This window comes from Hyposmocoma kahamanoa, unplaced genomic scaffold (assembly GCF_003589595.1).
Source record: "Hyposmocoma kahamanoa isolate Upper Pololo Valley unplaced genomic scaffold, ASM358959v1 78, whole genome shotgun sequence".
NCBI lineage: Eukaryota > Metazoa > Arthropoda > Insecta > Lepidoptera > Cosmopterigidae > Hyposmocoma > Hyposmocoma kahamanoa.
The window spans coordinates 14,808,599-14,835,992 of NW_020653945.1; the positions used below are offsets into that span (position 1 = coordinate 14,808,599).

General features: G+C 34.9%; 1 protein-coding gene across 2 annotated transcripts; it reads right to left on the minus strand.

Annotated features, from left to right (window-relative positions):
* LOC113233084 (NAD(P) transhydrogenase, mitochondrial-like) lies at positions 1 to 25,600 on the minus strand. 2 transcript variants are annotated; one of them, XM_026468065.1, is made up of 23 exons: positions 25,367 to 25,600; positions 22,806 to 22,977; positions 22,020 to 22,174; positions 21,801 to 21,941; positions 20,601 to 20,723; positions 18,046 to 18,233; positions 13,748 to 13,903; positions 11,514 to 11,718; positions 10,355 to 10,561; positions 10,202 to 10,282; positions 9,932 to 10,077; positions 9,716 to 9,804; positions 9,093 to 9,177; positions 8,900 to 9,013; positions 7,620 to 7,786; positions 7,053 to 7,190; positions 5,546 to 5,763; positions 4,365 to 4,516; positions 3,462 to 3,615; positions 2,932 to 3,036; positions 2,343 to 2,462; positions 1,794 to 1,885; positions 1 to 1,371 (listed from the first exon to the last, which is right to left on the minus strand). In XM_026468065.1, the coding sequence occupies exons 2-23, from the start codon at positions 22,967 to 22,969 to the stop codon at positions 1,225 to 1,227; spliced, it is 3,147 nt and encodes a 1,048-aa protein (XP_026323850.1). In that variant the 5' UTR covers positions 22,970 to 22,977; positions 25,367 to 25,600; the 3' UTR covers positions 1 to 1,224. The 2 variants fall into 2 exon arrangements, with proteins under 2 accessions (XP_026323850.1, XP_026323851.1); XM_026468066.1 differs by lacking the exons at positions 1 to 1,371; positions 1,794 to 1,885 and having other exon boundaries at positions 2,348 to 2,482.
* Positions 25,601 to 27,394: the final 1,794 nt, after the last annotated feature.

Sequence of the window (27,394 nt, forward strand, 5' to 3'; positions counted from 1 at the left end):
GTTAGTCATTATTACATGGTGAAAAAGGTATAAAAAGTAAAAGAACGAAAACCGCAAGATTTTCATTTATTTTACATTATATTTCACGTGTAAATTAAAATGAAAAACTAAGGAAAAAGAAATATTTGTAACAGTAAGTGTCCACATTTTAAAACTTATTTATTCTAGCGACTACTACATTAATATCTGAGAAACTTGGAATGAATTATATCTATATTTTTTTTAAATAGTTGTTTTTTCTGGATTTTAGAAAACATATGATATGAAATAACAAATATTTCTACAGGGCTTATTCTCAAACTAAAAGGTTTATTACAACAGTTTATCTTATTTATACAACAAAGTGGAGCACTCGAAAAAAAAAACAAATATCAACAAATAATCCAGTAAATGGAATGTCGAGGGAGGTTTAATCTAAGGGAGTTCAAATCAATATCAGAATTTTTATACAATCTCTTGTTATCTATACCTATGTAAGTAGTTATTGTAAATGTTACTATCAGTACTAAAATATCATGGGATACATTCTCGACGATTTCATAGAAACAATGTAAACACAAATTCAAAAGAATCTGGTATATAAAATTACATTGCCTAGTAACATAAGTTAATGGAACTATTATAGACCTGCTGGCACGTATGTTTTTTTTTGGTCAATAACCACGTTCAAATTGACAAATTGCGTAATAAATTATTGTGAAGCTCATTTTTTATATACAAAATTAACGTATTTTACGTAAATATTGTTGAGTGATTTGAAGATAGATAGAAAAATATCTGTTTTGGTATTTGTAATACCATTTCCTTAAACCGTCTTACTTTGATTAGTATTATGATGTCGTGATAACCAATACGTAAATAAAAAATATATCCAATAAATGCTGTAAACATACAAAAATTCGTCACTTAAAAATTATAATTTGATTTTAAACATTTGACTAGCTGTTCCGAGTCTAGACAAGTTACTGTAAGGCACATTGTTTAATTTTGATTTTTGACTTCAAACTTTGTTTTACATTTAATAAAAAAGATCCTCAAAAATCTTGTACAAATATTAAAATACACTGGTAACATAAAAATATCAACATTGAATGCATTTTAAACAGCCTTCATAAATCAAAACTTAAAAAATAAGGCTCTGTATGTCCGAATCTCATATGAATGTACTTATGTGTAAAGTCAACATAAGTTATCGCGTTACGTTAATGATTTTATTTATAAATTTTAAGCAGTTAGATGTTTGATTCTTTCTAGTAAACCGTCGCAAGTCTTCTTGGCGTCTCCGAGCAACATGGCAGTGTTCGGATTGTAGAAAATCGGGTTGTCTACTGCGGCGTAGCCTACGCCCATGGATCTCTTCATTACTACAACCTGTTAAAAATGTTTCTTTTTAACTTATGTCTTATGTTTTGAATAGCACATATTGAACTGTTTTAGGTGAAAAGGTCAACAACGCCAATTTGGAACTCGTACTATTCTGTAACCGTTTCAAATTTTTGATCTAGTCAAGCCTAAACATTTAAAACATCGGTAATAAGGAAACGAAAGTATTTTTTCGGATCTAAATAGCGTATATTTGTTTTTTCAAACAAATAAATCTGGCCCTTTACAGGTCCCATGGACCGGCTGACTGGCCACGGGACCAGTAAAGGATCCGAAACGTTTATTTGTTTGGAAAAATAATTATACTCGATTTAGATGATTTAGATCTGAAAATATTGTTTTATTTCCTAATCGCGAAAACCTAAGAACTCGAGCTGGGTTTTCGAGTTTTGTTGACAGCGAAAAGTTACCTGGTTGGCTTTCCACACTTTAAGTACAGGCATTCCAGCAATCGGAGAATCGGGATCGTCCTCGGCTGCACTGTTTACGGTGTCGTTGGCACCTGTACAAAGATTAAACGGTTAATAGAATATAATATATTGGCGAGTAAGATATGGTTTGGTTCAGCCTTTATCTACATTTGGAAATTTGACATAGAATACTGGTAGTTGTTATAAAAAAAAATCCAGTAAATTAATGGCACGCTCACGATAGCGTTACACTAATACTTTTAACTTCTCAAAATTTTATGCATCCATAAAAACACTAATTGAATATTCATAAAGTATTACAGAATCTAATCTTGATTTTTTGTTATTGTGACGACCTCGGTAGCGCTACAATTTGTACTCTGGACCCTGGATCTGGGTGTTTTGTGTATAGCCCCAGAGTAAATGCCGTTGCTTCGATAGTTACAGGGAATATCCCAGTAGAGACTAGGTAGTTGGTGTGATTGTGTGGCACACTATTAGTATTTATTGCAACAGCGCACTTCAAAAACAATTTCAAGAAGTTCTTACCAATAACTAGCACGAGGTCAGTATCGGGGAACTCATCGTTGATTTCCTCCATTTCAAACACGTCGTCATAAGGTACTCCAGCTTCAGCGAGGAGTACATTCAGCTGCCCAGGCATACGACCTTTAATTAGGCAATATTACCTATAACAATGCAGTTTCAAGATTCGTCCTTGAACGCGTATGTTTACAATTGAAGAATGTTACAAATCGTCAGTTGAGAGAGCTTCAGCCACGGTTTGGCGAGGTCGCTGATTCGAGTCGAGCCAGATCAATACTTTTTTTTGTATTCGATCTTTGTATAATAACTACAACAAACTAGTGGAATAATTTCACAAAAATAATTTAATATCATGGTAGTTAAATCCTTTCGGCAGTTTAGGACCACAATGAGAAATGACCACAATTAAAAAGGACAAATATCATTCATCTTATCTTCTATCTTAATTACATATAATCGTTAGAAATGTATTCCTTCAAATTTGTAGTAAAATACTTTGACTAGACAATGATTGATTGTTAGATCGATAATCTACTTCAATCCGGCAAGGGCTGCTTGTACCGACAAAATGCAAGAAAAAACAGTTACTCACCGGCTACAGGATGGATCGCAAAGCGCACCTTCTTACCAGATTGCTTCAGTAAGTTTACCAACTCAGCAATCGGATATTGAGCCTTAGCCACACAAAGGCCATAACCTGTAAATAATTATAAATTATTGTCATTCGCTCTGAGGAGGCGAAGTTCTCTTCTTAGTTGTATTCTTTACTACAGAAGGTCGTGTCCCAGAAAAGTTCAAGAAACTTTATCAACGATTTACTTTCATCTACTCTCAGGGCAGTTGTTAGGAGTCCAGTGAGGGCGGTCACTTGGTCACCCCTATTGGCTAGGTGATCGAACGTGGTGTCTCTTTCCCATCACATCCAGTTTGTCAAAGTTGTCTGGTTGTCGGCGAGCAATGATCAATTGTGACTATCTCTCTCTATTCGTTACGTCGTCGTTGCGTAAAGGACTAACCAAGCCAATAGAATAAGGTGTAGAGTTAAATTCGGTGTAAGGTGAAGAGTATAGATTACGGATTATAGATTTTATAGCTGCTATGATTGGAATGCCAGTTACACACCAGGAGTAATAATAATGCTAGAAGCCCGGTGAATGAGGTCAGCGACAGAGTCAATGTTGAGTTCGGTGTGCGTTGCTCCTGCCGGACGTGCTGAGCCTGAGGATGTTACGCCATAGCCGCCTAGTATCACGTTCGGGAGAGATCGGTTCATGGCCTACAAAATGAAAACTCTTGAATAAATTTGGCAAGGAAAAGATTTTATCTTGCATAAACCTTAGTAGCAGAAAAGCTGCTTGCGATAGAATTCGTCCGGAATTCGTTTTGAAAAAAAAATTCGTTTTGAAGGGTAAGGGTGCTGGTGAATTTACAAGCACATAGAACTTGTTAATTTATATCTCAGGGTGACGGGCGCAATCATAGTGCTGTTCAGATCTTTGTGATTTAACGCTCTGAGTGACACTGGAACTGTTATGAATAGGAGTGTCGCTTACCACCAGGCGCACGACTTGATCGTTCCGTCACTTGGTATCATAAAAAAAACTTTTGATTCTTGTTTTCTTTTTAATCGACCTTAAAAAAAGGAGGAGGTTCTCAATTCGACTGCATGTTTTTTTATGTACGCGATAATTCCAGCATTTGTGAGAAAGAGTACCCAGAACATCGAGTATACAACCAGAAATAGAGACGAAATAAGGGCCATACATTCCTGGTAACTCATCAGTGATACATCACTTATAAATATCAACTCTCGTTTGCACTGAAATTACAAATTAGAAAGCTGAAATAGTACAGCGCCAAGAATGATCCAGAAGTGGTCCCATTTAAATTTGAAGAAAATATTCCACCTCTCTAAGGGTGGTAAAATAGGAGGTGAATGACTTTTGAGGTCGGCTTTTTTAGTACTTTATACTGAGATTATTAGTTTCTCCATTTAAATAAACAAATGTTGTAAAATATGTATACCTTGCACATGATGTAAGAGAGGATGGCACCAGAGCTGCCGATGAGCGCGCCCACAATGGTCATGAGTGAGTTGTTGAGCATAAAGCCTTCCGCGCACAGCGCCCAACCGGAATAGCTGTTTAACACTGTGATCACTACTGGCATATCCGCACCTGGGAACGCATGTAATTATTTAAAACATATATGTAGGGTTATCAATAATAGAAACCACACTTGAGTCTCATTAGAGACAAAGAAGTAAGTTTTTATAATTATTAGAATTCTGTAAAAATCTCAAAGAAACTTTAGATGCGATCAAACTGTTCGACGATATCGAAGTTTAAGCTGTTTTTTTTACGGGAGACAAATGTTAAAGCTATGATTCCCAAAGTTATCTATATCGATATTCGGGGTTTAGTCTTTTTTAGGTTCTTTTCAGCAAAATAAAAATAGGGGCTGCACAAGACGTAAATGGAGGTCCACGAGAGTGGAACCCATTCTGGCAGATTGTTGGAAAGATTTTGGCTTTCCTATCTAGGAAGTACTTTTCACAACAAAAAAGATAATCTGTTAGATAAATGTACAAAACATAAAATGACCCTTTTAACATACTTCAATAAAGGAGGAGGTTCTCAATTCGACTATATGTTTTTTTTTGTATGTTACCCGTTTTGTATTTTTTTGTTGGAAAGGGGTACCTATAATGTAAATGAGGATAATTTTGAAGAAAATCATCCACTTCTAAGAGTGGCGGGGTTCACGCATGAAGTTTCATTTTACAAATACCGCTTATATTTCATTACAAGGAGCAATTCTTTTAATTGTTGATTTTGCTACTCTCCAATTCAAGGCGTTTTTCTCTCTCAATATACTTTGAGTAGTGTTAAGTTTGTCAAGTTCCGTACAGTGGCGCACTAGGGGATGAATCCGGGTTTGCGCACTTTCCGGTAACCGATTTCAATAAAACTTGGCAAATAGATGTAATTCCACGTGCTTTTGAGGTCGGTTTTTTAGTACTCAGTACTGAGATTATTTTTAAATAAAGTTTCACATTAACGCTGTATCAGCTGTCAAATGTTGATTAATTTGTAAAAAAAATATTAGAAAGGCAGAGGTCTACGCAAAACAGAAAAAATTGACAGAATACCAGACAAAAAAGTTTGAGAGCCTCTGTGTTAGAGGAAGACATACAAAGGATTTACCTCCAATAGCAGCAGTAAGTGTGAGTCCCTGAATGCCGCTAAGAACAGCTGCAGTGCCAAGCAAAGGCAGGCCGGGCGCTTCGGGGAAAGCAAGCAACGCGCCGCCGCAACCCAGCGAGCCGAGCAACAGGCCTGCGTTAATCGCATGGCGACCGGGTAGCAATAACGGTGCCGAGTTTAGCACACCCTGTAGCTTCCCGTACGCTACTAGTGAACCGCTGAAATATTGTTGTTCTGTTCTTATATAGGGGCATTTTTAATACTTACAACGTTACAAGACTATATTGCTATAGTCTGTCTTTTTTGAAGACAGAGTAAAATGACAGTTTATTCCGCAAAAGTGTTACCCGCTTGCGAACAGCTATTGACTGCAGTCAATAAATACTCTATCGACTATCGACTGAATATTGGTCACGCTTACGGAATAAATAGCTGAATTTGATTCATTTGAATCATTTTCTACCTATCCAATTACTGAACACAAGTTCATTTGCATTGTCAATTTTTGTAAGTTCATACATACATATAATGTATTTAGAACTATTTTTATGAAAAATTCGAGACATATTTTAGTTTTTCATTTTAATTCAATATGCATCGAGTTCTTAGGTTTTCGCGATTGTTACACATAGGAAATAATACTATTTTGCCGGATTTAAATCACGTATATTTGTTTTTCAAACAAACCGACGTTTCGGGCCCTTTACGGGCCCCATGGTCACGGTTGACTACGAAACGTCGGTTTGTTTGAAAAAACAAATATACGCGATTTAAATCCAGAAAAATAGTTTCATTTCCTATTAATTCAATATAGATAATCAAATTCGGCTATTCTTGTTAAAATGTATGTGAATAAAAATTGATCTCGATACAAGTAGACCAACTGTCAAAATAAGAATAAAGAAAGCAATAACGCAATTAGTAATCATTACAACGTCGTAACATTCACGATTCAGTCATTTTTGGCAATATTTTATCTTCTATCGATAAAACTTTCGACATAACTACATTTTAAAATTTTATGAAAACTGGCAACCCTACAAATGTCATTTTGCTCCGTCTTCAAAAAAGACAGACTATAACATCTTATACAACAACTTTCGTTCCATGACTTATTACAAAACAATAAATTTACCAAAAAAAAAAACTAATCTGACAGAGAACGTTTAAACGTGCAAGCGTACATACTCCCCGACGATCCCCAACCCCGCTCCTGGGTTTTGCTTTGGACTTACGCTAACGCTTTTTTTTGTTACTGCACAGAATTATCACCGTAGAGCACAGAAACGTAAATAGTTTAGATTTCTGTGGTTTAGATCTATTTAAATATTTTTATTTTTGCAGGAAAGAAAAATCTAATGAGTTAGAAGTTCTTTTTTTAGTTAATGAAACAAAAGTTATTGTTTATGATGTTAGTAACGTACATACTCGTGCAATATTGTTAGAATTTTACTTATCAAACAAGGTCTACATCAGGACAAATCGAAAGATTACAATTAAAACTTACGTGAAAGTAATACCACCGATGTAAGTGCCAAGGAACAGCGAGGTTTTAAGCGTCGCGGCTGTGGGATCGAGCGCCATCGCAGGGAAGTCGTGCATATATGTGGCGATGCAAGTCAATACAGCGGCCATACCCACCAAACTGCAAAGAAAAAATGTTTTAGTTTTTAGTTTATTTCTCTCAACATTACAAATTTCATACAAATACAATTACATGTCATTTTATACTACTCTTCGAAAAGTGAGCGTCAGTTAAAAAATAATGAAGAAATAATTATATAATAGTAAGTCATAAGTACACAATAGTGTACATATACAAAAAAGTAATAAATAATTGAATTAAACTAACAATGTCAAGTGTATACAGGAAATGACAATATGGATTCTTAATAACTAATAAATGTATATTAAAATATAATACGGTGAATGTGAAATTCATTAATAACTATAATAATTTAATTATTTATTAAGTATAAAAACCTTAATGGAATTACAAACACTGGGCATTATATCCTGCATGCACATACTCGATCGAAATTTAAAGAAAAAATATGTAACTATTTGTACTTACCTGTGGAAACCAGCCACAAGTTGAGGCAAGTCGGTGATCTCGATCTTCTTTGCGATGGTGCCACCAATAAGTCCACCAATGCCGGCAACTCCTAACATTTGCGCCAGCACTTCTGCACTAGGTGTCAACAAGCCGAGTGTCGCTGCTATACCGCCGGTTACACCGATCTAGGACAAACATAAAGGCTTTGTCAATAGTAGAAATTCCATTAATATGAAACTGTTATTTGATTTATGTGCTTCAGTACCTTGTAAAACAAATATTATCATTGAATATAGCAGATAAATATAGCTATTAATGAACACGTACTATCTATTAGTTTTTATATTTAGTAGCAGTAGAGCTCCTTGTAAAAGAGTCCAGGGTAGTACTGCCACCTTATATATTTGTGCCGCCAAGCAGTAATGTAAGCATTACTGCGTTCACATTCCAGTTAAGAAGGGTAAGGATACTGGTGAAATTACAGGACAAGAGACTTGTCAACATATCTCTCAGGGTGACGGGCGCTGTGGCAGTGCCCACAAGATCTTTGCGATTTAAAAGGTCTGAATGGCATTGCAACTGTTATGGATAGGCGTGCCGCTTACCACCAGGCACACGACTTTAACGACAAGGATGTCGTTCCTTGTGCCTTTTCTTATTATGCAAATAAGAGCGCCTGAATATGACACACATTTAGCCGCGCTTCTACGTTTGTGTGAGGGTGCCATATCTGTCTTATTATATTATGGTGCTACTGTCTGTACTTTAATTTTTAACAAGTTCATTACTGACCATTTTTCAATAATTTTACAAGGTACCGTACTGCAACCTCATATTACTAAAGATTCATCAAGGTGGAGTGGCGAGCTGAACCCAAGTTGCCACGTTGGAAATGAAATGTACAATAACGCTTAGAGCATTTTCTTAACACTTAATAATAAACGCTGAAGCATATTGCTAAAAGCATTATTGTAGACCGGACAAAAGTACTGCATATGAATACTTAAACACTTAAAAAGAATGATTACAAAAACAAATTTAAAACCTTTTACTATTTAAAATAAATATAAGCCGAGTACAGGATGCAGTAGTTTTGTTACAAAAAATATCTACGCTGTCTCAATGCCTTTACAATGGTCAGCAGACCGAGACCGCTGCCATCAAGATTACATTGAGCGGGTCTTGGGCTGAGTCTTACAGCTGCGCTCACTTCTATTGATTTATGAACGCCTTGTCTAATCATCGGCTGCAGATATGTAAACAATTTTAAAATCGAAGCTTCTATTAAATATGCTTACCATGCCAAGATAGTTTCCTTTACGAGCAGTGGTTTGAGAGCTAAGACCAGCTAGAGCTCCGACGCAACATAAAGACGACGCCAAGTACGCCATCTGGTGAACTTCAGGGTAACCCTGTGGGGATTCGATAATTACTTTAACTGCTACATATTCAAATAAAATTAGGCGTATTTTACTATAGAGATATTTATACCTGCATAGCAGTGGTGATATAGCCGCCGAGTAGAGCAGCAGCAGGAATGGTATACAAGTAACCATATTCTGGTGGATCTCCTGGCCTATAAAAAAAATTAACTATTTATTTTTCCGAAACAAACCTACATTTCGGGATCTTTACAGTATTGTTGGTTTGTTTCATAAAATATCTATAACTTTTTATAAAAAACAAACCGACTTCAAAAGTTGGTGAAATTACATTTATTTGCCAAGTTTTATTGGAATCGGTTAATGGAAATGGGGTGAAATTCAATAAACCGGATTCATCCCCTAATTTGCCACCCTAGAGGAGAAATATTTTCTTCACCCTAGACTACAGCGGACTACTACTGAGGTAATTACCCTTTCCAACAAAAATCAATCATCGAAATCAGTTCACAAATGTGGGAATAATTTCATAACATACACGAAAGAAATGAGAACCTCCTACTTTTTTGAAGGCATTTAAAAAAATAAAGATACTTACGTGATTGAGATCCGAAAAAAGTTTCATTTCATTGGTACTCTCAAAGCACTCTATAAATTATTTTAAAAAAAGTTACAAGTGAAACACAGTATTGCTTTTATAGAAATAAAGCAGATACTTTGTGTGATACTAACCTTTTGAACATATCAAGCATCCGTTGTGTGACTAGAAAACCACCAAACACGTTGATGAAAGAGATAAGAGCGGCTGTGCTCGCCAAAAACTGAAATAAGGCGCAATAAAAAAAATGGATGTTCGTTGATGGATAGCAGGCGTTACATCATACGTATGTAGTAGTGAATAGGAATCCGTCTAAGTATGAATGATTTTTAAATAGAACTAACTCATACCTGGACAGGTGTTTCAGGGACATATCCACCCCCCATAAGCAGTAGACCACCGACAGCAGTGATACCAGATACAGCGTTAGTGACTGACATCAACGGCGAGTGCAGAGCTGGTACGACTCCCCAAACGGTGTGGTAGCCCACAACACCTGAAATACAACATTGCTTGAGCAACTGGACCTTAATATAAAACACTGAAGACCTAAGATTCTCAGAAAGACAGTCGCACGAAATAATCCTTATGTGCAGCAGCAGGTAGCCGTAAATGTTTACCTGACAAAGCTAACGTAGTCGTCATTGTTGTAAACGCCGGATTCGGAGAGGCGATACCGAGAGCAATTAAACTAGCCAAACCTGCAAACAAAAAAACGTTTGAAAGACACTTTAAATAATAGAATCCTGCGCGCGGCACAAAAAAAAACGTACCCGTGGAATACATAAAAGTGTCTTTTAGAGTTTCGTTGAATGGGTTTGGTGGCTCGGCTTTAGCAACAGCAGTAGTTTTTGGAGGAGCTTGCACAGCGGCCATGCTAGGTGGAGGTGGTGGTGGCCATAGCATTTCGCCTGCTTTCAGTACTATAGCACCGCGTGTCACTTCGTCTTCGAGGTTGATGTGGAAATGGTCGTTCGTCCCTGGAATTAAGAAAATGATTTATCTGGTACAAATAAACAATTAATTTTATGTTAATTGTATAAATCTATAACTATATTTTGTGCCATTTAGCATGTCAATAGCGTTCGTTGATACGACTTTCATCCCAAAGACAATTCGACAGTGACCGATCGCCAATCCCTATAAATCTCTAGCAATTATGAGAGCTTGTGTAACATTATTTTTTTCTATCTTCTAAAGTGTAATATAATAAAAGCCAATGACGTAATTTTAAAAATTGTGAAATTAAGGCACTCTATGTATTTATATATTGTCAATATCACATTTTTATTATTATAGTTTATTGAATTAATTGTCATTTTAATGACATAAATGTTTGTTCAGAAAAAAAAATAACGCTTACATCACATTTCAGCCATTTTGTTTTATATCTCGCACACGAAACCAAATATTGTCGTAACTCAAAATTGTGGTATTGAGAAAACACAAAAAGAAAATACAAAATGAAACCTATATAAATATAATATATTCTCGGTTATAAATGGATAATTAAGTATCATGTATAAATAAAAATAATCACATTTATTATTTATTAACTTGCTTTATTATTTTTGCCAGGTATAATACCACTTTTATATATGGCGACTCGGATCCGATTCTCAAAGTGACGGTTCATATTATTACGTTTTTTATTATATATTCTTTACAACAGGCCAAATATTTAATTAATGGGTTTCATTAATATCAAACTATTTCAAAGTTTACGATCCCTGAAGTCATCTATCTTTACGTCAGTCTTTTCTATCACGATACGATAACACTTTCGCACGTTGTTGGAAAGCATCTTTTCATAAATGACGTGTACATACGTTTCAGTGGTTGGATGGGGTGAATAATCGCTATTGACATTGGAAAGATTGTAAATAGCCAGCAATTAATATTATATATAGTTATTACGACAATAAAACTTACCTAAACTAAACAGGAATCCAGATATATTATTAGCGTACAATGTAGACGCATGGGCAGGCATACGACTGGGTAAATCAGTGAGACCGATATGTGTAACGCCATGAACTTTCGTAATCACTCCTTTTTTAGTGGTCTCTACGTTGCCGCCCATTTCTGCTGCCAGATCGACAACCACACTGCCAGGGGCCATATCCCGGACGGCATCCTACAGAACATAAGTTGTCCGGTCAGTCAGATGTGTGTTTACATTTTGTGTAGTGGTCATACGGAGCTCATGTAAATGAACTCCATTAAAACAATTAACACTATTTTTTTTATTTGAATTGTGTAAAACTGTAAAGATCGCATAAGAGTCTAAACTTACGCTTTCGGCAACTGACGGTAATCAAAAGTCTATTCTATAGACACATACTAAATTTCCCTTGCTTACAGTATTTGATACAGATTTTTAACAATAATAGCTAGTATCAGAAGCATCTAATTCAGTATTAGCATAAATAATGTAATTGTAACGTCACAACCTTACTATTGTTACTATTGCTATACATTTTTTTATGATAGATATACCAGCACATTTAGAAAACCATTTGTAAAATTCCAAAAAAACGCAGTCATTATCTTACTTTTTTATTGTAGGTCTAATTTGATAATAAATAATTGGTAAACGCCATTATTTTCGTTAATTTGTTTTAATTCTTACTAACACAGGCGCAGATTACTTAATAGTAAATTTACTGAGTGATGCGAGGTTGATTTTGCGGTCTTACACATTTCGTAAAGTTATTTTGAAAAAATTTGTTTACTAACTTTCATTTAATTTATGTTAAATTGTTACAATGTTGTTAATTTTGAACTGTTGATTTTTCACAAAATCTAAAAATGCACCTTGCTTTAATTGTTTTTTTTTTTTTCAATAAAGTCGATGTTGAAAGATGTTAACTGAATTGTTACTTTGTGTCTAATTATTATTTATTTAAATATAAATATTCCTTTTGTTTGTTACACTAAATATGCGTATAACAAAACAAATACAAATATTATTTACAGTATCCAAACTGACAATAATTTATGCAATAGCTCGCGTTTGGAATGATTTAGATATTGTAAACAAGCAATTGCCGTGACAATATTACATTTATGTACAAGAGTTCATATGAATTTTGAGATTTGGAAGTATGAGATATTCAACACGGCTCTGTCTATTCCAAAGAATTATTGAAGATGTTACATAGAGCTCTAGCAGTTATTGAATGCTTATTGAATTTTTACGACACAGACGATAGCACCATTGACCTTGTATCTTAAAAGTATTTATTTAAAGCGATATAAAATGTTACATGTGTTCTCGAAATATGCCTGTTATCTGAAACTAATATTAGGCGTCTAGCATCGGTATGTACAAAATAAATTCTATGTCTATGACAGTTCATAGACATAGAATTTAGACTTTTATCTTATTTTACCTACTAGTACCTACTAGTAGGTAAAATAAGATAAAAGTATGTCTCTGTTGTGAGTAGGCATAGTGCAAGTTGAATGCATGATAAACGTTTGAGAATTAGGTGAACTTGTTAATTTGAATTTCAATGCGCATATGGCCTTGCAAACATGCTGGTCCTGTCACTAATCTAAAGCAATTAATTCAAAGACAGCTTAATTACTTTGATTACGAAGTACGTGAAGACATTTTCAGTCTGTGGTATCCTGCGACCGGCAGACTGATACATAAAGTACGAAACAAATGTACAAGAATAAACACTTCTAAATATTTAATAGATTCAGGTTTTACTTTGCTGAAGTCTATGTTAATAAAAATGGAAGTATTTCAATTTGCTACTTCACGGACCTAGCGAAGGTTAAATCGTACAAAATAGCTGCGCTTGCGTCGAATATTATTTTTTGAATATTTTTCATGCAGTTAATTTTTCCACTCTCGTTCTGCGCCTGTGTTCTTTTTTAATTTTATACGGAGAGAGTTCGGTGGGTTAATTTACTTCCATTTTTATTTTGAAATATTTTTTTATCTACTTTACCCTGCATTCAGCCTGGTTGGCTATAAACAGATGAGTAAAGTTTCATAATGGAAAGGGTGCTCCCAGTGGAGTTCAGCCTTATAAATTGTGTAGTCAGGTATTTTGCTGACTATCGTGATCAAAGATGATACGCCTTTTTTTTAATCGTCATATACTTTCAGGCGTGGTGAGCTGTAAATTTTCAAATATAATGCAAGTTACCTCCATAACAAGCACCGGTGCAGGTTTTCCAGGAATAAGAGCGGTACTGATAATGACATCTGAGGTACGTGCTTCCTTGCCCAGCAGCGCTCTTTCAGCATTCAAGAATTCCTGACTCATCTCTTTAGCGTAACCTCCTTCGCCGGATCCCTCCTCCTAGTAGGATAAAAGATAACTGAATCTTATTTAAAATTTCTATTGATGGTTCATTATTCGGTTTCCTGTACCTAATATAATTACTCAAAGAAGCTAGCTAAATAAGGTTCAGGCATATTTAATTGAACTTACACATTAGACCGAAAATAAAAAGCCGTGGTAGCCTTCCTAATCGTTTGACGTACCACCACTCAAGCAGAGGTGGGATTGGGCACGCATTTCTGAGCGTTTCTAAATTTATACGTGCAAAATTTAATTTGAAGTTTAACCATGAGCTTTTCGGTGAACGAAAATATCGTGATGAAACCTGAACGCCGAAGAAGGTTCACAATCCTCTGAAAACATGTGAAGTTTCCAACGGGCTATGGGTCAGCGTGGCGGAGTATGGACTAAACCCTCGCATGAGAGGAGATCTGTGCCCAACAGTGGGACGTATAAATGGGTTGATGATGATTAGACCAAAGGCAACTTTCATCAAATTTACGTTATAAAATTATGTAACGGATGCTCTTTTTTATTGGACCTCCATCTCACCTGATGGAAAGTGACGATGAGGTCGACGATGGAGCAAGCAGCTTAATAATGCCTATTTACTCTCGCCTTGAAAAGGCCCAAGTCATAGCGTTCAGGGAATAAGTCTGCAGGCAGGGAATTCCAATCCGTGGCCGTTCGCCATATAAATGTGGAAGCGTAATGTTTCGTGCGAATCCTTGGAATAACCACAACATAGGAACCCCAGCATACGTCTATCCCCCGGTGTCAAATCGTGCAATTCCATCGCACACTTTCCGTGATGCATCCTGTAGAACTGTTGTAAACGTCACTAGCAATCGTTATACGTCTCACTGCTAGGCACAGGCTCTTTTGCGGTGAAGGCTATTTTTTGTACTAATATTTTAAACTTAAAATTTAAAGTATGATATAGTTTAAAGTGTCAATGCGATTTTTTTTGGAATCTTGGTACAGAATTGATTTTGATATCTTGATTTAAAGTACATATTTTCGCGTATCATCGCGTATCGGACATATCTTAACTTTACATCAGGTGAGATAACAAACCTGTGTTTCTGTTACATAAAAAAAGTCTAAGAGTGTAAAAACCGACTATAATAAAAATAATGAATTTGCTAATTTTAAAGTTGCTTAAAATAGTCTGACTTTTATAACACGCGAATTAAATGTGTGATTTGGTTTGGTTGCTCCAAACAAAAAAATATAAATTAAAAAAAAATATTAAAATGTTAAAAAAACAATTATGACTGGACTTTTTATGTCACCTAACAAGCAAAAAATGAAAAAAAAAACAAGAATTTTTATCCAATTGTAAAAATACGTAAAGTTTTGTTGACACGTCATAAATATGAAATAAAATTAAAAACAATTAAAATCCATTTCCTGTATCATTACAAGAAGTACAAGTGCGTCAGTAGCACCAAATGAGCGAAATGTTCATAATAAACATAATAACTCTTCCTGAAACATATTGAATATAGAGCTACCTAGTACACATTTAGGGCTAACGTAATTTAATATTAAATGAAAAATTACATTCAAAAAGAATTTTAGAGTAATTTTAATTTTATTTAAATTGAAATGGGATGGAGGCTGGACAAACAATTAACAACTAGGTAGAAACATGGTAGTAATATTTACAATGTTGCAATAATTTGTGAAGTGTTGTATTTTAATTAATTTAACAACATCTTTTTAATAATATAATGATGAAGATAAAGGAATTTAATATTTAGTACCTTGTCCTCGACTGTGTTCAGGCAAGTAACTGAGTAATTGTGATTTAATCAACAAAAAAAAATATTTTGACAAAATGATTACGCTAAATAAAATAGATCAGTCTTGATAACATTGTACAACACCATCAGAATATATTTTAAAATTAATTGTACACTTAACTGTTACTGTAAAATAATAATAGCTGTGTGTCATCAATCGTTCTTCATTCTATGACCACCACTGTATATTTATATATACTTGGTATGTACATATAATATATGACGTCTGGCCAGTATTTAACATCAACCTATTGAATAACTCCATAAGAAAAACAGAATGTTTAATTATCGAATGGTTACGTTTCTGTGGTTTTTATTTGCACAGAACGGACGCGTGTTTCTCATCAAACATTTTTATTACGTTAGTACCATTAAAAGATCGATCTAGTGCGCAATGAATCTCTCATAACAGCTACGCTTATATACTATTATTATTAATATAATGTTATATGTGATGTATTAACGTTTAGAATATTCATAGACCATGAGTTCATAGCACTATATCTCATATTTAAACAGCGAAATCAAAAACACGCACTGAATTATGACTTCATGCTAGCAACGTCTTTTATCATGAATGATTTGATTACGTTATGTTATTTACAATACTAGCATTGATATAACAAAAAACGGGTGCGTCTACTCTAGTTAAATGAAAAAGAGAATGTTGTGAACTTAAAAATGATAATGAGTAAAGCAAAAAGTGACGGACTACGTTAACGTATTTATCACGCAGTCATTGATGTTAACTCGACCGCTAACTAAGTGACACGAATAACTAGAGTATACATAACATGATGGTTATCTAAGCATTTAAAATAACGTTAATGTAGGCATAATTAATTTACCATATTTCCTATTTAACACTGGGATCGCGTTAAGCACGTCTCATGTTTACAATATCTGCAAAATACATATTTGGTTTTTTTTTAATTTTATTGAATGTCACGATGTTCGACCACCATGATATTCAATTATTTTTGTGAAATTATTTCACTAGTTTGTTATAATTATTAATACAAAGATCGAACAATAAGAAAAAAATTCTTCGATCCGACTGGATTCGAACCAACGTCTCCCAGCAAAACGTGCTAAACGCTATAACTAACCTTCGAAACGAACTAGCAAACCTTAAATATTTGTTAGATATACTTTCTGAATTTTGGAATTAGGTATTCTTCTTTGTTTTCCTATGTAAAGTAGGAGGCCTACAAACGGACATGACATTTGACGGGAAGTGGTTTTTGTCGCCCATGGACATTTGCAACACCAGAAGTTTAAGTAGCCCTAGAGCTCCTTGTGAAAGAGTTTGTCAAGGGAAATATAGTAATGTGAGCATTACTGTGTTCCGGTTTTGAAAGGTAAGGGTGCTAGTGAAATTACAGGCAAATGGGACTTGTCAACGTATGTCTCGAGACTTTTGCGATTTAAAACTCTGAATGGCACTGCAACTGCTATAGGCAGGCGTGTCACTTACCACCAGGTGCACTACTTGACGTCCCTTCGCTTGGTATCATATAAAAAAGAGCTGTTTATGCGTTGACAGTATTTGAGAGCCCTTTTGTGTCCCCGTGTCATTTCAATGAATTAATGAAATTATTATTAATATATTTATTCAATTGATATAATTCTTCATTAGTACCAACAGTGTCCGGGGAATCATAATGCAGGGTAGTCTTGCCACAACATATACTCCCGGACACATAATTTAATTTTGTCGTAGAGGGCTGGAATACAAAAATAGTGTTATTTTCGAAGAAAAAGTTTTCCCCGGTTTTGCAAATCCAAATTCCCAACAAGGACTTACAGAAAAGATGTTTAGTATACTAGTTTCAAAATTGCATAATAGTTTTTGATCAATGAAACATTGTTTAAGCTTAGGGCACTTAACACTGAAAATGCGTGGTGGCTCGAATTATGTGTCCGGGAGTGTATAAATACACCCAACACTGGGTGAACACCATAACCGAATTACGACAATTAAATATATAAATTAATTTTGGCGATATTGTAAGTATATTTAAAACAACTTTGTGTATTTTGGCTCTGATTTCATCTTTAAACGTGTGAAAATATAAATATGACACATAACAGATATACCGTGAAAGGCTATACGTGTTGTCTTTCTTTGTATATAGATACATTAGAGATAGGAAAATGAGTAAATAATTATAATAAATGAATTAATTACATTACACAATATACCCAGACGCGTTAACTATTGTGTACTACGTTTAATGTGCTTATCGTGAACAGCATAAATAAGTTTTGAAAACATTGTAAAGTAAACATTTATAAACACGCCGTAAAACATAAACCTTTAGAGCTTCAGTAAATAAAGAGAATTCTGACCTTCATATCCATCGTAATGAATTGTGCCCCCAAACTTTCGATTTGTTCCCTGACAGCGGGACGGGTGTCAAATGCGCGTACGGCGGCGCCCATACACCGAGCTTGTGCTGCAGCCGCCAGACCAGCCACGCCACCGCCTATCACAAGCACACGACAGGGCGGTACGCGACCGGCGGCTGTCATTTGACCTATTGCATAAAACGCGTTGTTAGAAAGTTGTAAAATTGTTAGAAAGACAAAAATCATACCATTGTATAGAGTAAGACGCAAGGAATTACCATAGGTAATTAAAGGAACAAAGCAATTAACACGGTAACGAAAAATTCAACTTTTCACCAGAGCCTATAAAAGATAAAGTTACGATAAATTTTAAATTTTCAAACATAATATTAATGTTAACCATATTTTTTTACTTTAAGTTATTTTGTTCATTTTGAATTTAATTTAAATTAGAACATGAAACTATTTTTTTTCGGATCTAAATCGCTTATTTTGTTTTTTTTTACCTTTACAGGTCCCGTGGTCACGGCTGACTGATTCATTTGGTGCTGGTGAAGTTATAGGCACATGGAACTTGTCAACTTGTCTCAGGGTGTCGGGTGCAGTGGCAGTGCCCCTCAGGTCTTTGCGATTTAAAGCTCTGAGTGGCACTGAAACTGTTATGGACAGGCGTGTAGCTACCATCAGGCGCGCGACTTGTTCGTCCCGTTACTTGATATTATAAAAAAATATTTAAAAAAATTAAATTAGCTCAATATTTTGGCATCTTGGTCACAGATTATGATATTACTTAATAACATGGCATCGAAAAATCGACAAAAATTTAGTGAAGTTAATTGCTGGTTTCGATTTCATAACAGTACTTTCACGTTTGTGGAATCCGAGTACTATTTACATGTGTAGTTGTTTTTTGTAATTATTTCATTCGTCATTCGGTAATAATTCATAAAGGCGCTTCGGTGCGCGTCAAAACGCCTACGCTATGGGTCAATAACACATGACATAAATGAAATAGTTTTTGCTTGCCAATTTGAGAGAGTTGCTTACAATGCGAAGCACACATATCCGCCGCCTGTTTAATCAAACAATTGACACGAGACCTTGACTCTACGCCACTGTAAAGTGTAGAGCAAAATTCAGAGCGTAGAATCTATTACATGTTAGTAACACATTTTTTCAATTAACTTTCAATTAACGTGATGAGAGTATTATATAATCTTCGAACTGGTGCATGTAGAGTTGAAACGAATATTCGGTATTTGGCCTGTGTTTTGCCATGCGGCCGAATATAGAATATTGAGTCACTATTCGACCGAATATCTAAAATCAAGACAAAGATATAAGAAAAATCACAGTGAATTAGTACGTAACTAATATTAGTGCTGAACAAACATTGTAAGTTCTAGAAAGTTCAATTTCCAGTTTATTTATCTAAACGATCAAAGAAATTGTTAACCAAGTTATTTTTCTAAGGATCTAAAGAAGATAACAAATCAAAAGAAATCTACTTACTTATTACGTGGTTTAGTCATGACTAAATGAACATTAACAAAATCAGCCAAATACTTTTATTTGTTAATAAAAAGTAAATTAAATTATTTGACAGTCAATCAAACTGAAGTGAAATAACCAAAGAGAATTTAAGCACTACGTTTGAAATAACAATTTCTTTCTTTATTAAGACGTCATAAATATAAATTATATACTTGACAATTAAATTACCTTTTATGTTAATTGTATAACATTATTTTTCATAAGTTGTATTTTTCGTGCCAATTTTCGTACATGCGTTACTCAGGCCGAATAGTGTGATCGATATTCGGCTATTCGGCCGAATAGTAATATTATACTATGATTTTGTCGTATAGAGTATTAATAGTATAATATATAACTAAGTTACATTTTAAATAAGTTAATATTTATGATCTCGTCATTGTTTTCTTATCCACTATCACTATGGAAGACAAAATAATCCCCACTTTGCTGAAAAGATTGTATCTAATAGTGATTGGCGGATAGTGATTTATAGCAGTACCTAATAGTATCTAAATGTGCGTATATATATAACTTCCTAAGACCCAGCAAACTATTATGTGAAAAGCGCTAAGCGCCTAATATATTAAACCGTACTTAATATAATTATATGCTTCATCATAGGATTGATATTGTTTGGGTCTGAATCATTTCACATATTATGTACATTTTGTGCACGGGGCTTTAGGATAACAATGTAGAAAGGAACAACATTGGAAATTAAATCTAACCACTAAGTAACACGCACTAGAACTAAGTAATTAACGGGATTATCTATCAGAAGTCTGAAATGACATTTTCCAGAAATAACGTTTGCTCGAATTTTCATAACCTCGAAAGTAATATTGAGAGGAAAATGTTTTTTTTTTTACACCTAACTTAACCTAACCGAAACATCCAACATATCCTGAAAGAACAACGGTTTCATTATAATTCTGTTTTCAGGGTAATGAAAATTCAAACAAACGTTATTTCGGAAAAAGTTTGTGATAGGTTAACGGGTAATACGATGTTTTTTTTACCAGAAAAGAATCGTGGGAAATTTGCGGCAGCCTCAATGACTGCGCGATAGCCGGCGACATTCGCCATCGAGCTGAGAGCATCGAAAGCTTGCGCCCGACTTATACGCGGGATACAGTCCATTGCTGTGGGCAAACATTGTTATTACTATATACGGTCTTCTTCTTCTTCGCGTGTCGACTCTGACTTGATATTTGTGAGGACCAGTACTCAGCGACTGACATAGCATTGTGAGTGGCGTTGTTAAGGTCCTCGCATATGTAGGTGTAAGGGCACGCGGGACAAGACAATAGATGTGCCATAGTCTGGAGAGAGACACCACAAATACATGCGCTCTCCGAGCTATAACCCCATCTGTGCACGCTCTCCTTGCTTCGACCGAATTGGGTCCGCAGTCTATTTAGAATATGCCCAGGAGGAAGGTGCTCTGACGGCGGAATAATTGATTCCGTGGGTTATCTCTCCTTCCAGAGATTTATACGGATTTTTTTTAGTTTCCCCGTCCAAAGGTTATAAATATACACAGTTATAAACATCAGGAAATTACTGAAAATATAAAGTAGTAAAAACTTGTTTTTTTTCAGTCTTTTTTATCAATGAAATTTACATGTCAACTATTGACTGTAGTACAGTGTCAAGAGCACGTGAAGCTTGACACTTAAGACTTAAATCCAACTCTATGCTACTTACAATAAGAATTGTCCAAAGTGCAAAGTGTCAAGCTTGATGTGCTCTTGACTGTACAATGGACCAACGGTTTTCACAATGGGTGCAGGATTACGAGGTCCAGTTTTCGTTTACCACCAATAACGGAATTAACTTATCGAAATTAATTCTGGGCTGGGTGTTCCAGGAAAAACGCCGGAGTGAATTCCGTTGCTCTGGTACTCATGGTACAGGGAATTTGAGACCTGAAGGTCTGCTACCGTTTTGCGTCGGAAACAATTACCGTGAAATAAGTAATACTCGTAATAATAATACAATGATAATACCAAATAATAATAAAACAAAAGACAATGTCAAGTTCATACTTGACAAAGCTTCTTTTAATTTGGTCGACTATTACTTATTTGACATTGTTTCGGATGATGTCGGACGAAGAACGGGAGTGGACTTACTGGCTTTACTATTTTTTTAATGCTTTTCCTGTAAGTACTTTAGTACACACTAAATTATCATATTTAGTTTTATTAATTACGCACCAAATGCATTGACTTTCTTGGCGGATAGCTGTTTTAGCAATTCCTGATTCTGCGCTGGATATAAGAATGATATTAATGTGCTCTCATTTACAACATTTTGTATTTCTTTGTCAACTATCGGCCGAACCTTGAGAATAATATCTGGAAGAAACGTCTCTATGTTAGCCAACTACAACAGTCAAATAAACAAACACAAATAAGAGACAGAAAAGAAAATACTGGATTGGAATGTATCCTTTAAGGTAGTCACTTTCGCGCCAGCCTCTTCGTATGTTTTGTTAGGAAAGTTGGCTAAGGCGCCGGCGTTCTCTTCCACATTTACAGTGAAGCCTTTCTTAACTAATTTGCTAACTACAGCTGGTACTACAGCGACTCTGAAAAAGAATACTTTTATACAGTACATTAGCAGGTATGTAACTATATACGAAAAGTGATTATGGGAACAGCTAAAAATAGCAAATCAAGCAATAAAAAGCTAAGAGCCTATGCACACGGCATATTTTGTACGCGCGGATATCGCGCGTTTCACGAACGCGCAACGGCGCGAGTCGTAGAGGCTCAAAAATAGATTAATGTATCGATTCAAACGCGCGCGTTCAAAGCTCTACAACCGTGCATGAGGAGCGCATACGAAACTCGTCTATATCTTTTTTTCGTTTTGAATCAATTCAACAACGACAAACTCAACACAACTCTACGCCGCCCGCAAACACACGCCGAAACAGACGAATCGCTTACGATTAGATGACTCGCATTTCACGAACGCGTGTTTACGGCGACCGAATCGCGTCAACGCGCGTAAACAATACGCCGTGTGCACAAGCTCTAAGGTCTTTAGACTCGAAATTATTTAAGGTTAATTAATGTCTAATACTCGAACTAGTCTTCTGTAATTCAAATTGATCATTATCGTCACTAAGAACGTAGCAAAAAACGTCAAACCAAATACAATTAATTGAATCATGAAGTTAGGAAATAGACCAAACGAGTATTTCGAAGTCTTACCTTCTTTCCTCTTGCCAGATCTCTTTTGGTATGCCTATACTAAGTTTGGTGTAAGGGATTCCCGGCACTGGTGGCTGGGCGGACGAAGACGAGCTCGATTGCCTGATGTTCCACGTTCGCGGCACCGCTTTGCACGCACGCAGGATTCTTACGCACCCGCACATGGCGCAAGCTGTAAAGTTTACTATGGTAGTAATTGTATCCTATTGTTAGTTTTCTATAAGAAATATGGTTCGATCAGTCGGTTCCATCTGTTTAATATCTATAGAATATAAAGGGTCTCAGGTATCAGGTAGTTGTATTCACTATATACAATTCCTTATTGTAACCCCTCGTAAACTCAATTGAAACAAAATTGTCTTGAACTCCGTCTATCGAGATAGTGAATTTCAAAAATTACCTACACAAATCGCTGCTTTTCAAAAATAGTGTAACATACCAAAAAAGTTCATATAAATCTTATAACACAGCAGTATTTAAAACGTGATAACTTTTATTGTAAAAAGAAACACCTAACTTTTTATTGCCGTAGTGACAGCATGGACCGCTGTTTGATTTTGCGAAAGGTGGCTATTCTTGAGGGCCATATATAATGTCTGTTACCATTAATTTAAATAGTGAAAAGACGTGATCACGGCGTGACTAGCGCTTCATATAATAGAGAAAAATATATAATATAATCAAGATGTACCCACGTTATCTATTTTTTGTAACATCCTTAATTTATTACTTTCATGTTTATGTTACGCACTATCTATAATTGCCGGTCTGTATTGATAATGCCCGCATGAAATGGGATTTTTTTGTTGTATGTAGGTAAATAAATAATTAAAATAAATTCACGCCATCTTAAGCCGCGATTTATCAAATGGAGCACGGGCAGTTAGGCATTATTAATACTGACCGGCCAAAGTATGTTCATCAATTTGGTCGATGCTCTTGTTCATTTTTAATTATGACCAAATAATCAAAATGCCCGTAACATATACGGTAAAGGCTTAAGAGTACTTGTAGTCACAGTAGGGTGTGCAGAAGGCGCATTAAAAAAATAAATTAAATAATCTAATACGAAATTAGGATAAAGTTGGGCCCTATGGAAATTAACAGTTTTTGAGTCTGTGTCATTTTAAAACTAATTATGTATAAATTCAACAGTAGCTGATAAACGGCGGCAGTTGATAATAATACTTTATCGTGACTTCTTAGTCTAATGAACGAATGACTGATTAGTTAATATGCTCAAACCAGGATCATATTTCATTTGTCGTCCTTGAAACTTCGTTTTAAAAACGAAGAGTGCCCTTGGTGTCCTTGTTTTTTCCATTTCTTATAAAGATAAACAAATTCTCGATTGATAATTAAATGCAAAATTTCAAAATATTGTTTTTGCATTACTTAATATCAAGCTTTAGTACTACTTAGGTAATTCAACTTATAAGATCATGAAATAATAGTTATAAGAGATATTCAGCAGTACATTTTTACTTCCCATACAATGTGTTGAAAACCTGATAACAGTTGAATAATGGCTTCAAATGTTCAGATAAAAGACCTAAATAATAAGTAATTGTGTATAGCTAGTGTTTGTAAATAATGTTTTGTATCATATTGTGTTCATTATGAAAATAAATCATTACAAGATTTTGGAACTACATACAGTGTATTCCTTATCATATCTAAATATTGCAGTTATCTACTGAAATGGTTATCTAGATAGAAGTCAAAATTAATCATCAGTCTGTGTAAATTATGATAAATATCTCCAAAGTTATGTAATTATGTGTTAAGTCACAATATAGAAAGTAGTGCAGCACAAAAAATAAGAAGAAAATTATGAAAAACACATTTTTCAATTAACATCTTTATTATTTTTTAGTGCTGCATTTTAGGCATTCTTTATTATTTAACAGGCTTTTCTACTGTGATAGTAAAAAAAAGAACACATGTAAATTACAAAGAAAATTAAATTAAAAATAGTTGATGTATGGGGAAAGCCCCTTAGTGTTAATAACAGCTGCAAGATTTTGGCAGATAATTACAGAGATTAAGAGCATCTTTAACAAGGTTTAAATAAAATTTAAAACATGCATCTAGTACAAAATTAGCGCGACAACTAGCACAAACTACTCTCATATAAATAGACCAGTATGTCATTACAAAGGACCATTGGACCAACGTAATACTACCATGTGGTTTCTTTATCTGCATCATTAAGTACTGAAATATAAACCCAGTATCATCCACATATACTAGTAATTTAAATTGCACTAGACCTAAACTGGCGTCTTAGACATAACATGGTAAATAATGAGGCGATGATAATGTCTGTACGTATTAAATATCGCAGCGTGTAATAGTTCTTATAATTACAAACTTATGGTCTTATATATGAACCCCAGCATAAAACTGGTTATACAAAAACTTAACAATTTTCACAAAAAGGATACCCATGTGTGGTGTTATCGTACACGCATAAAAAAAATTATAAACAAGTTTGGGAAAGAGGTACCAAAAATTGCTCATGTAGAATTGGTCTCGGACAATGAAAATAACGAACTTACCGTTGATTCGTCTCTCGACTCCTTATCTTGGTTGCAGAAGAAGACTTTGAAGTTTTCAATGATAATAGCGGGAACTATAACTTCTGCGTTTCTGTAAATATTGTCGAGGGCTGTATCCTCACACAATGCCCCTTGGCCGTTGATAATTGGCCTAAACTGGCACAAAACAGCCACGCACACCAAACCCACTCACGCTCGTAGTAGCTCGTCGTGCCGGCGTCCGTCCGGGCGCGGGACGCGCAGCTGATCTAGAGATGGGCACGACAATAAGTTCGGCATCGACAACGATAAAGTGCACAGTCGTATACAGTATAAGGTGTTTCTTTTGCGTAATTTTCTATAGGCCGCAACCCTTCTCATTTCCTAGTAATTTTTGAATTGAAAATATTGTAGGATACAAAATGATACTAAACAGTTTTGTAAATTGCTTGACGCTTATCGCTTGGAGTTGAATTTAAATTTTAAATGTCAATCTTGACGTCCTTTTGTCCCTGTACATCTCAGACTATGGAATAAAACCTCTGGTCTAAGTTGTACAGTCTAGAGGACATCAAGTTTGACACTTTATACTTTGGACCGTTCTTATCGTAAGTGGCATAGAGTTGGATTTTAGTCTTAGTGTCAAGCTTAACGTCCTCTTGACCCTGTACATACCAATTTTATTAGTTGTTGGTTTGGTTATATTTATGATCAGGATTACTTCAAGACTTACTGTTTGAGTCGTAGATTTTTTTTTTATTGTACCGAGTTCTATTGAAAACTTCAAGTACATATACACTGACCAATTGTCTGATACTTTAAAAAATATAATTTATTTATTTTAAGGCTTAGTGTGTGCACGCATCTTCCATGACGTTTTTAATCATATAATTATTATTGTTATTTCAGTTATTCTGATAATGATAATTGCATATTGTTTGACTATTTCGCTCATGAGTTTTGCAATCAAAATCACCTTGAATTAGAAGAAAAGTTATTATTTGGTTACGGTTACAAGGACTATTAGTGCCCGTATTTGAATTATAAAATATTAATTAAAGGAATATTTTTCTTAGATGGTGGTATTTAACTAATCAAAGTAAAGTATACCTTAACCCTATATTATTCTTTATTATTATAATATTTGAAATAACGTTTGACCCGATTACAGTGTTTATTAAATGTAATGCAGACATGCACTTTACTATAATAATAATTGTACCTGATATTATACAAGTAAATGACCGACGGTGATATGCGTTTATTTCAATAAATGCCTATTCACTCTAGTCCCAAATTGTAGTTCACGAAAAACATTGTGTAACAGTAACATACTACTATTTCTCACTATTAATTAATTATATTTACCTATTTCGGTCAAACCTATATAGCTCCGAACTGTCCGAGCCTTGTACAGTCAAGAGCACATTAAGCTTGACACCTTAGACTTTGGGCAGTTCTAATCGCATAGAGTTTCAGATGTCAAGTTGTTTTAGACCTGTGTCAATCGATCATTTCTGATAACCCGGGTCGATCATGACCCATGCGTAATGTGGTCGGATAAAATGATTCGATCATATGTGCGATTTTTTAGCGGGTCACTCGTCGCTCACGATACTTCCATATGGCGTTTAAAAGTGTTAAAATTATACAATTTGCTTTTATTTTGTCCTTCTGATGGGTAATGTGTATAAAGTTAGTGATAAACCACACTTAGGACACAAAAATTTATTTCTCGAAAAAGTAACTCCTATAAAACAAAAAACTTATAAACATTCAAAATTAGTAATATTAGGTATATTATTTATTAATTTTAGGTAGTGCACTCATAAATAATCACAACACACCGAAAAACAGGTTATACTTACAAAATTACCACGTAATAGACACTACGACACTACGGACATTGATCAGTTGATCCGTTAACCTGTTCATCCGTTGACTCGTTGATCGATTGCTTGACTTTTTGAATCGATTACACGAAGGCTCTATCGAAAGAATGCTCTATCAAACAAGTGTTCGATTCAAACGACGAGTAAGGAGGCGAAT

Bases quoted from the DNA above. Each gene is read 5' to 3' on its own strand.
- LOC113233084 (XM_026468065.1), bottom strand. From the start codon at position 22,969: ATGTGCGGGTGCGTAAGAATCCTGCGTGCGTGCAAAGCGGTGCCGCGA. The intron at 13,904-18,045 runs GTCAGAATTCTC...TTATCCTACTAG, and splicing joins TCATTACGATGGATATGAAG to GAGGAGGGATCCGGCGAAGG. The intron at 3,616-4,364 runs GTATACATATTT...TTCATTTTGTAG, and splicing joins TCTCTTACATCATGTGCAAG to GCCATGAACCGATCTCTCCC.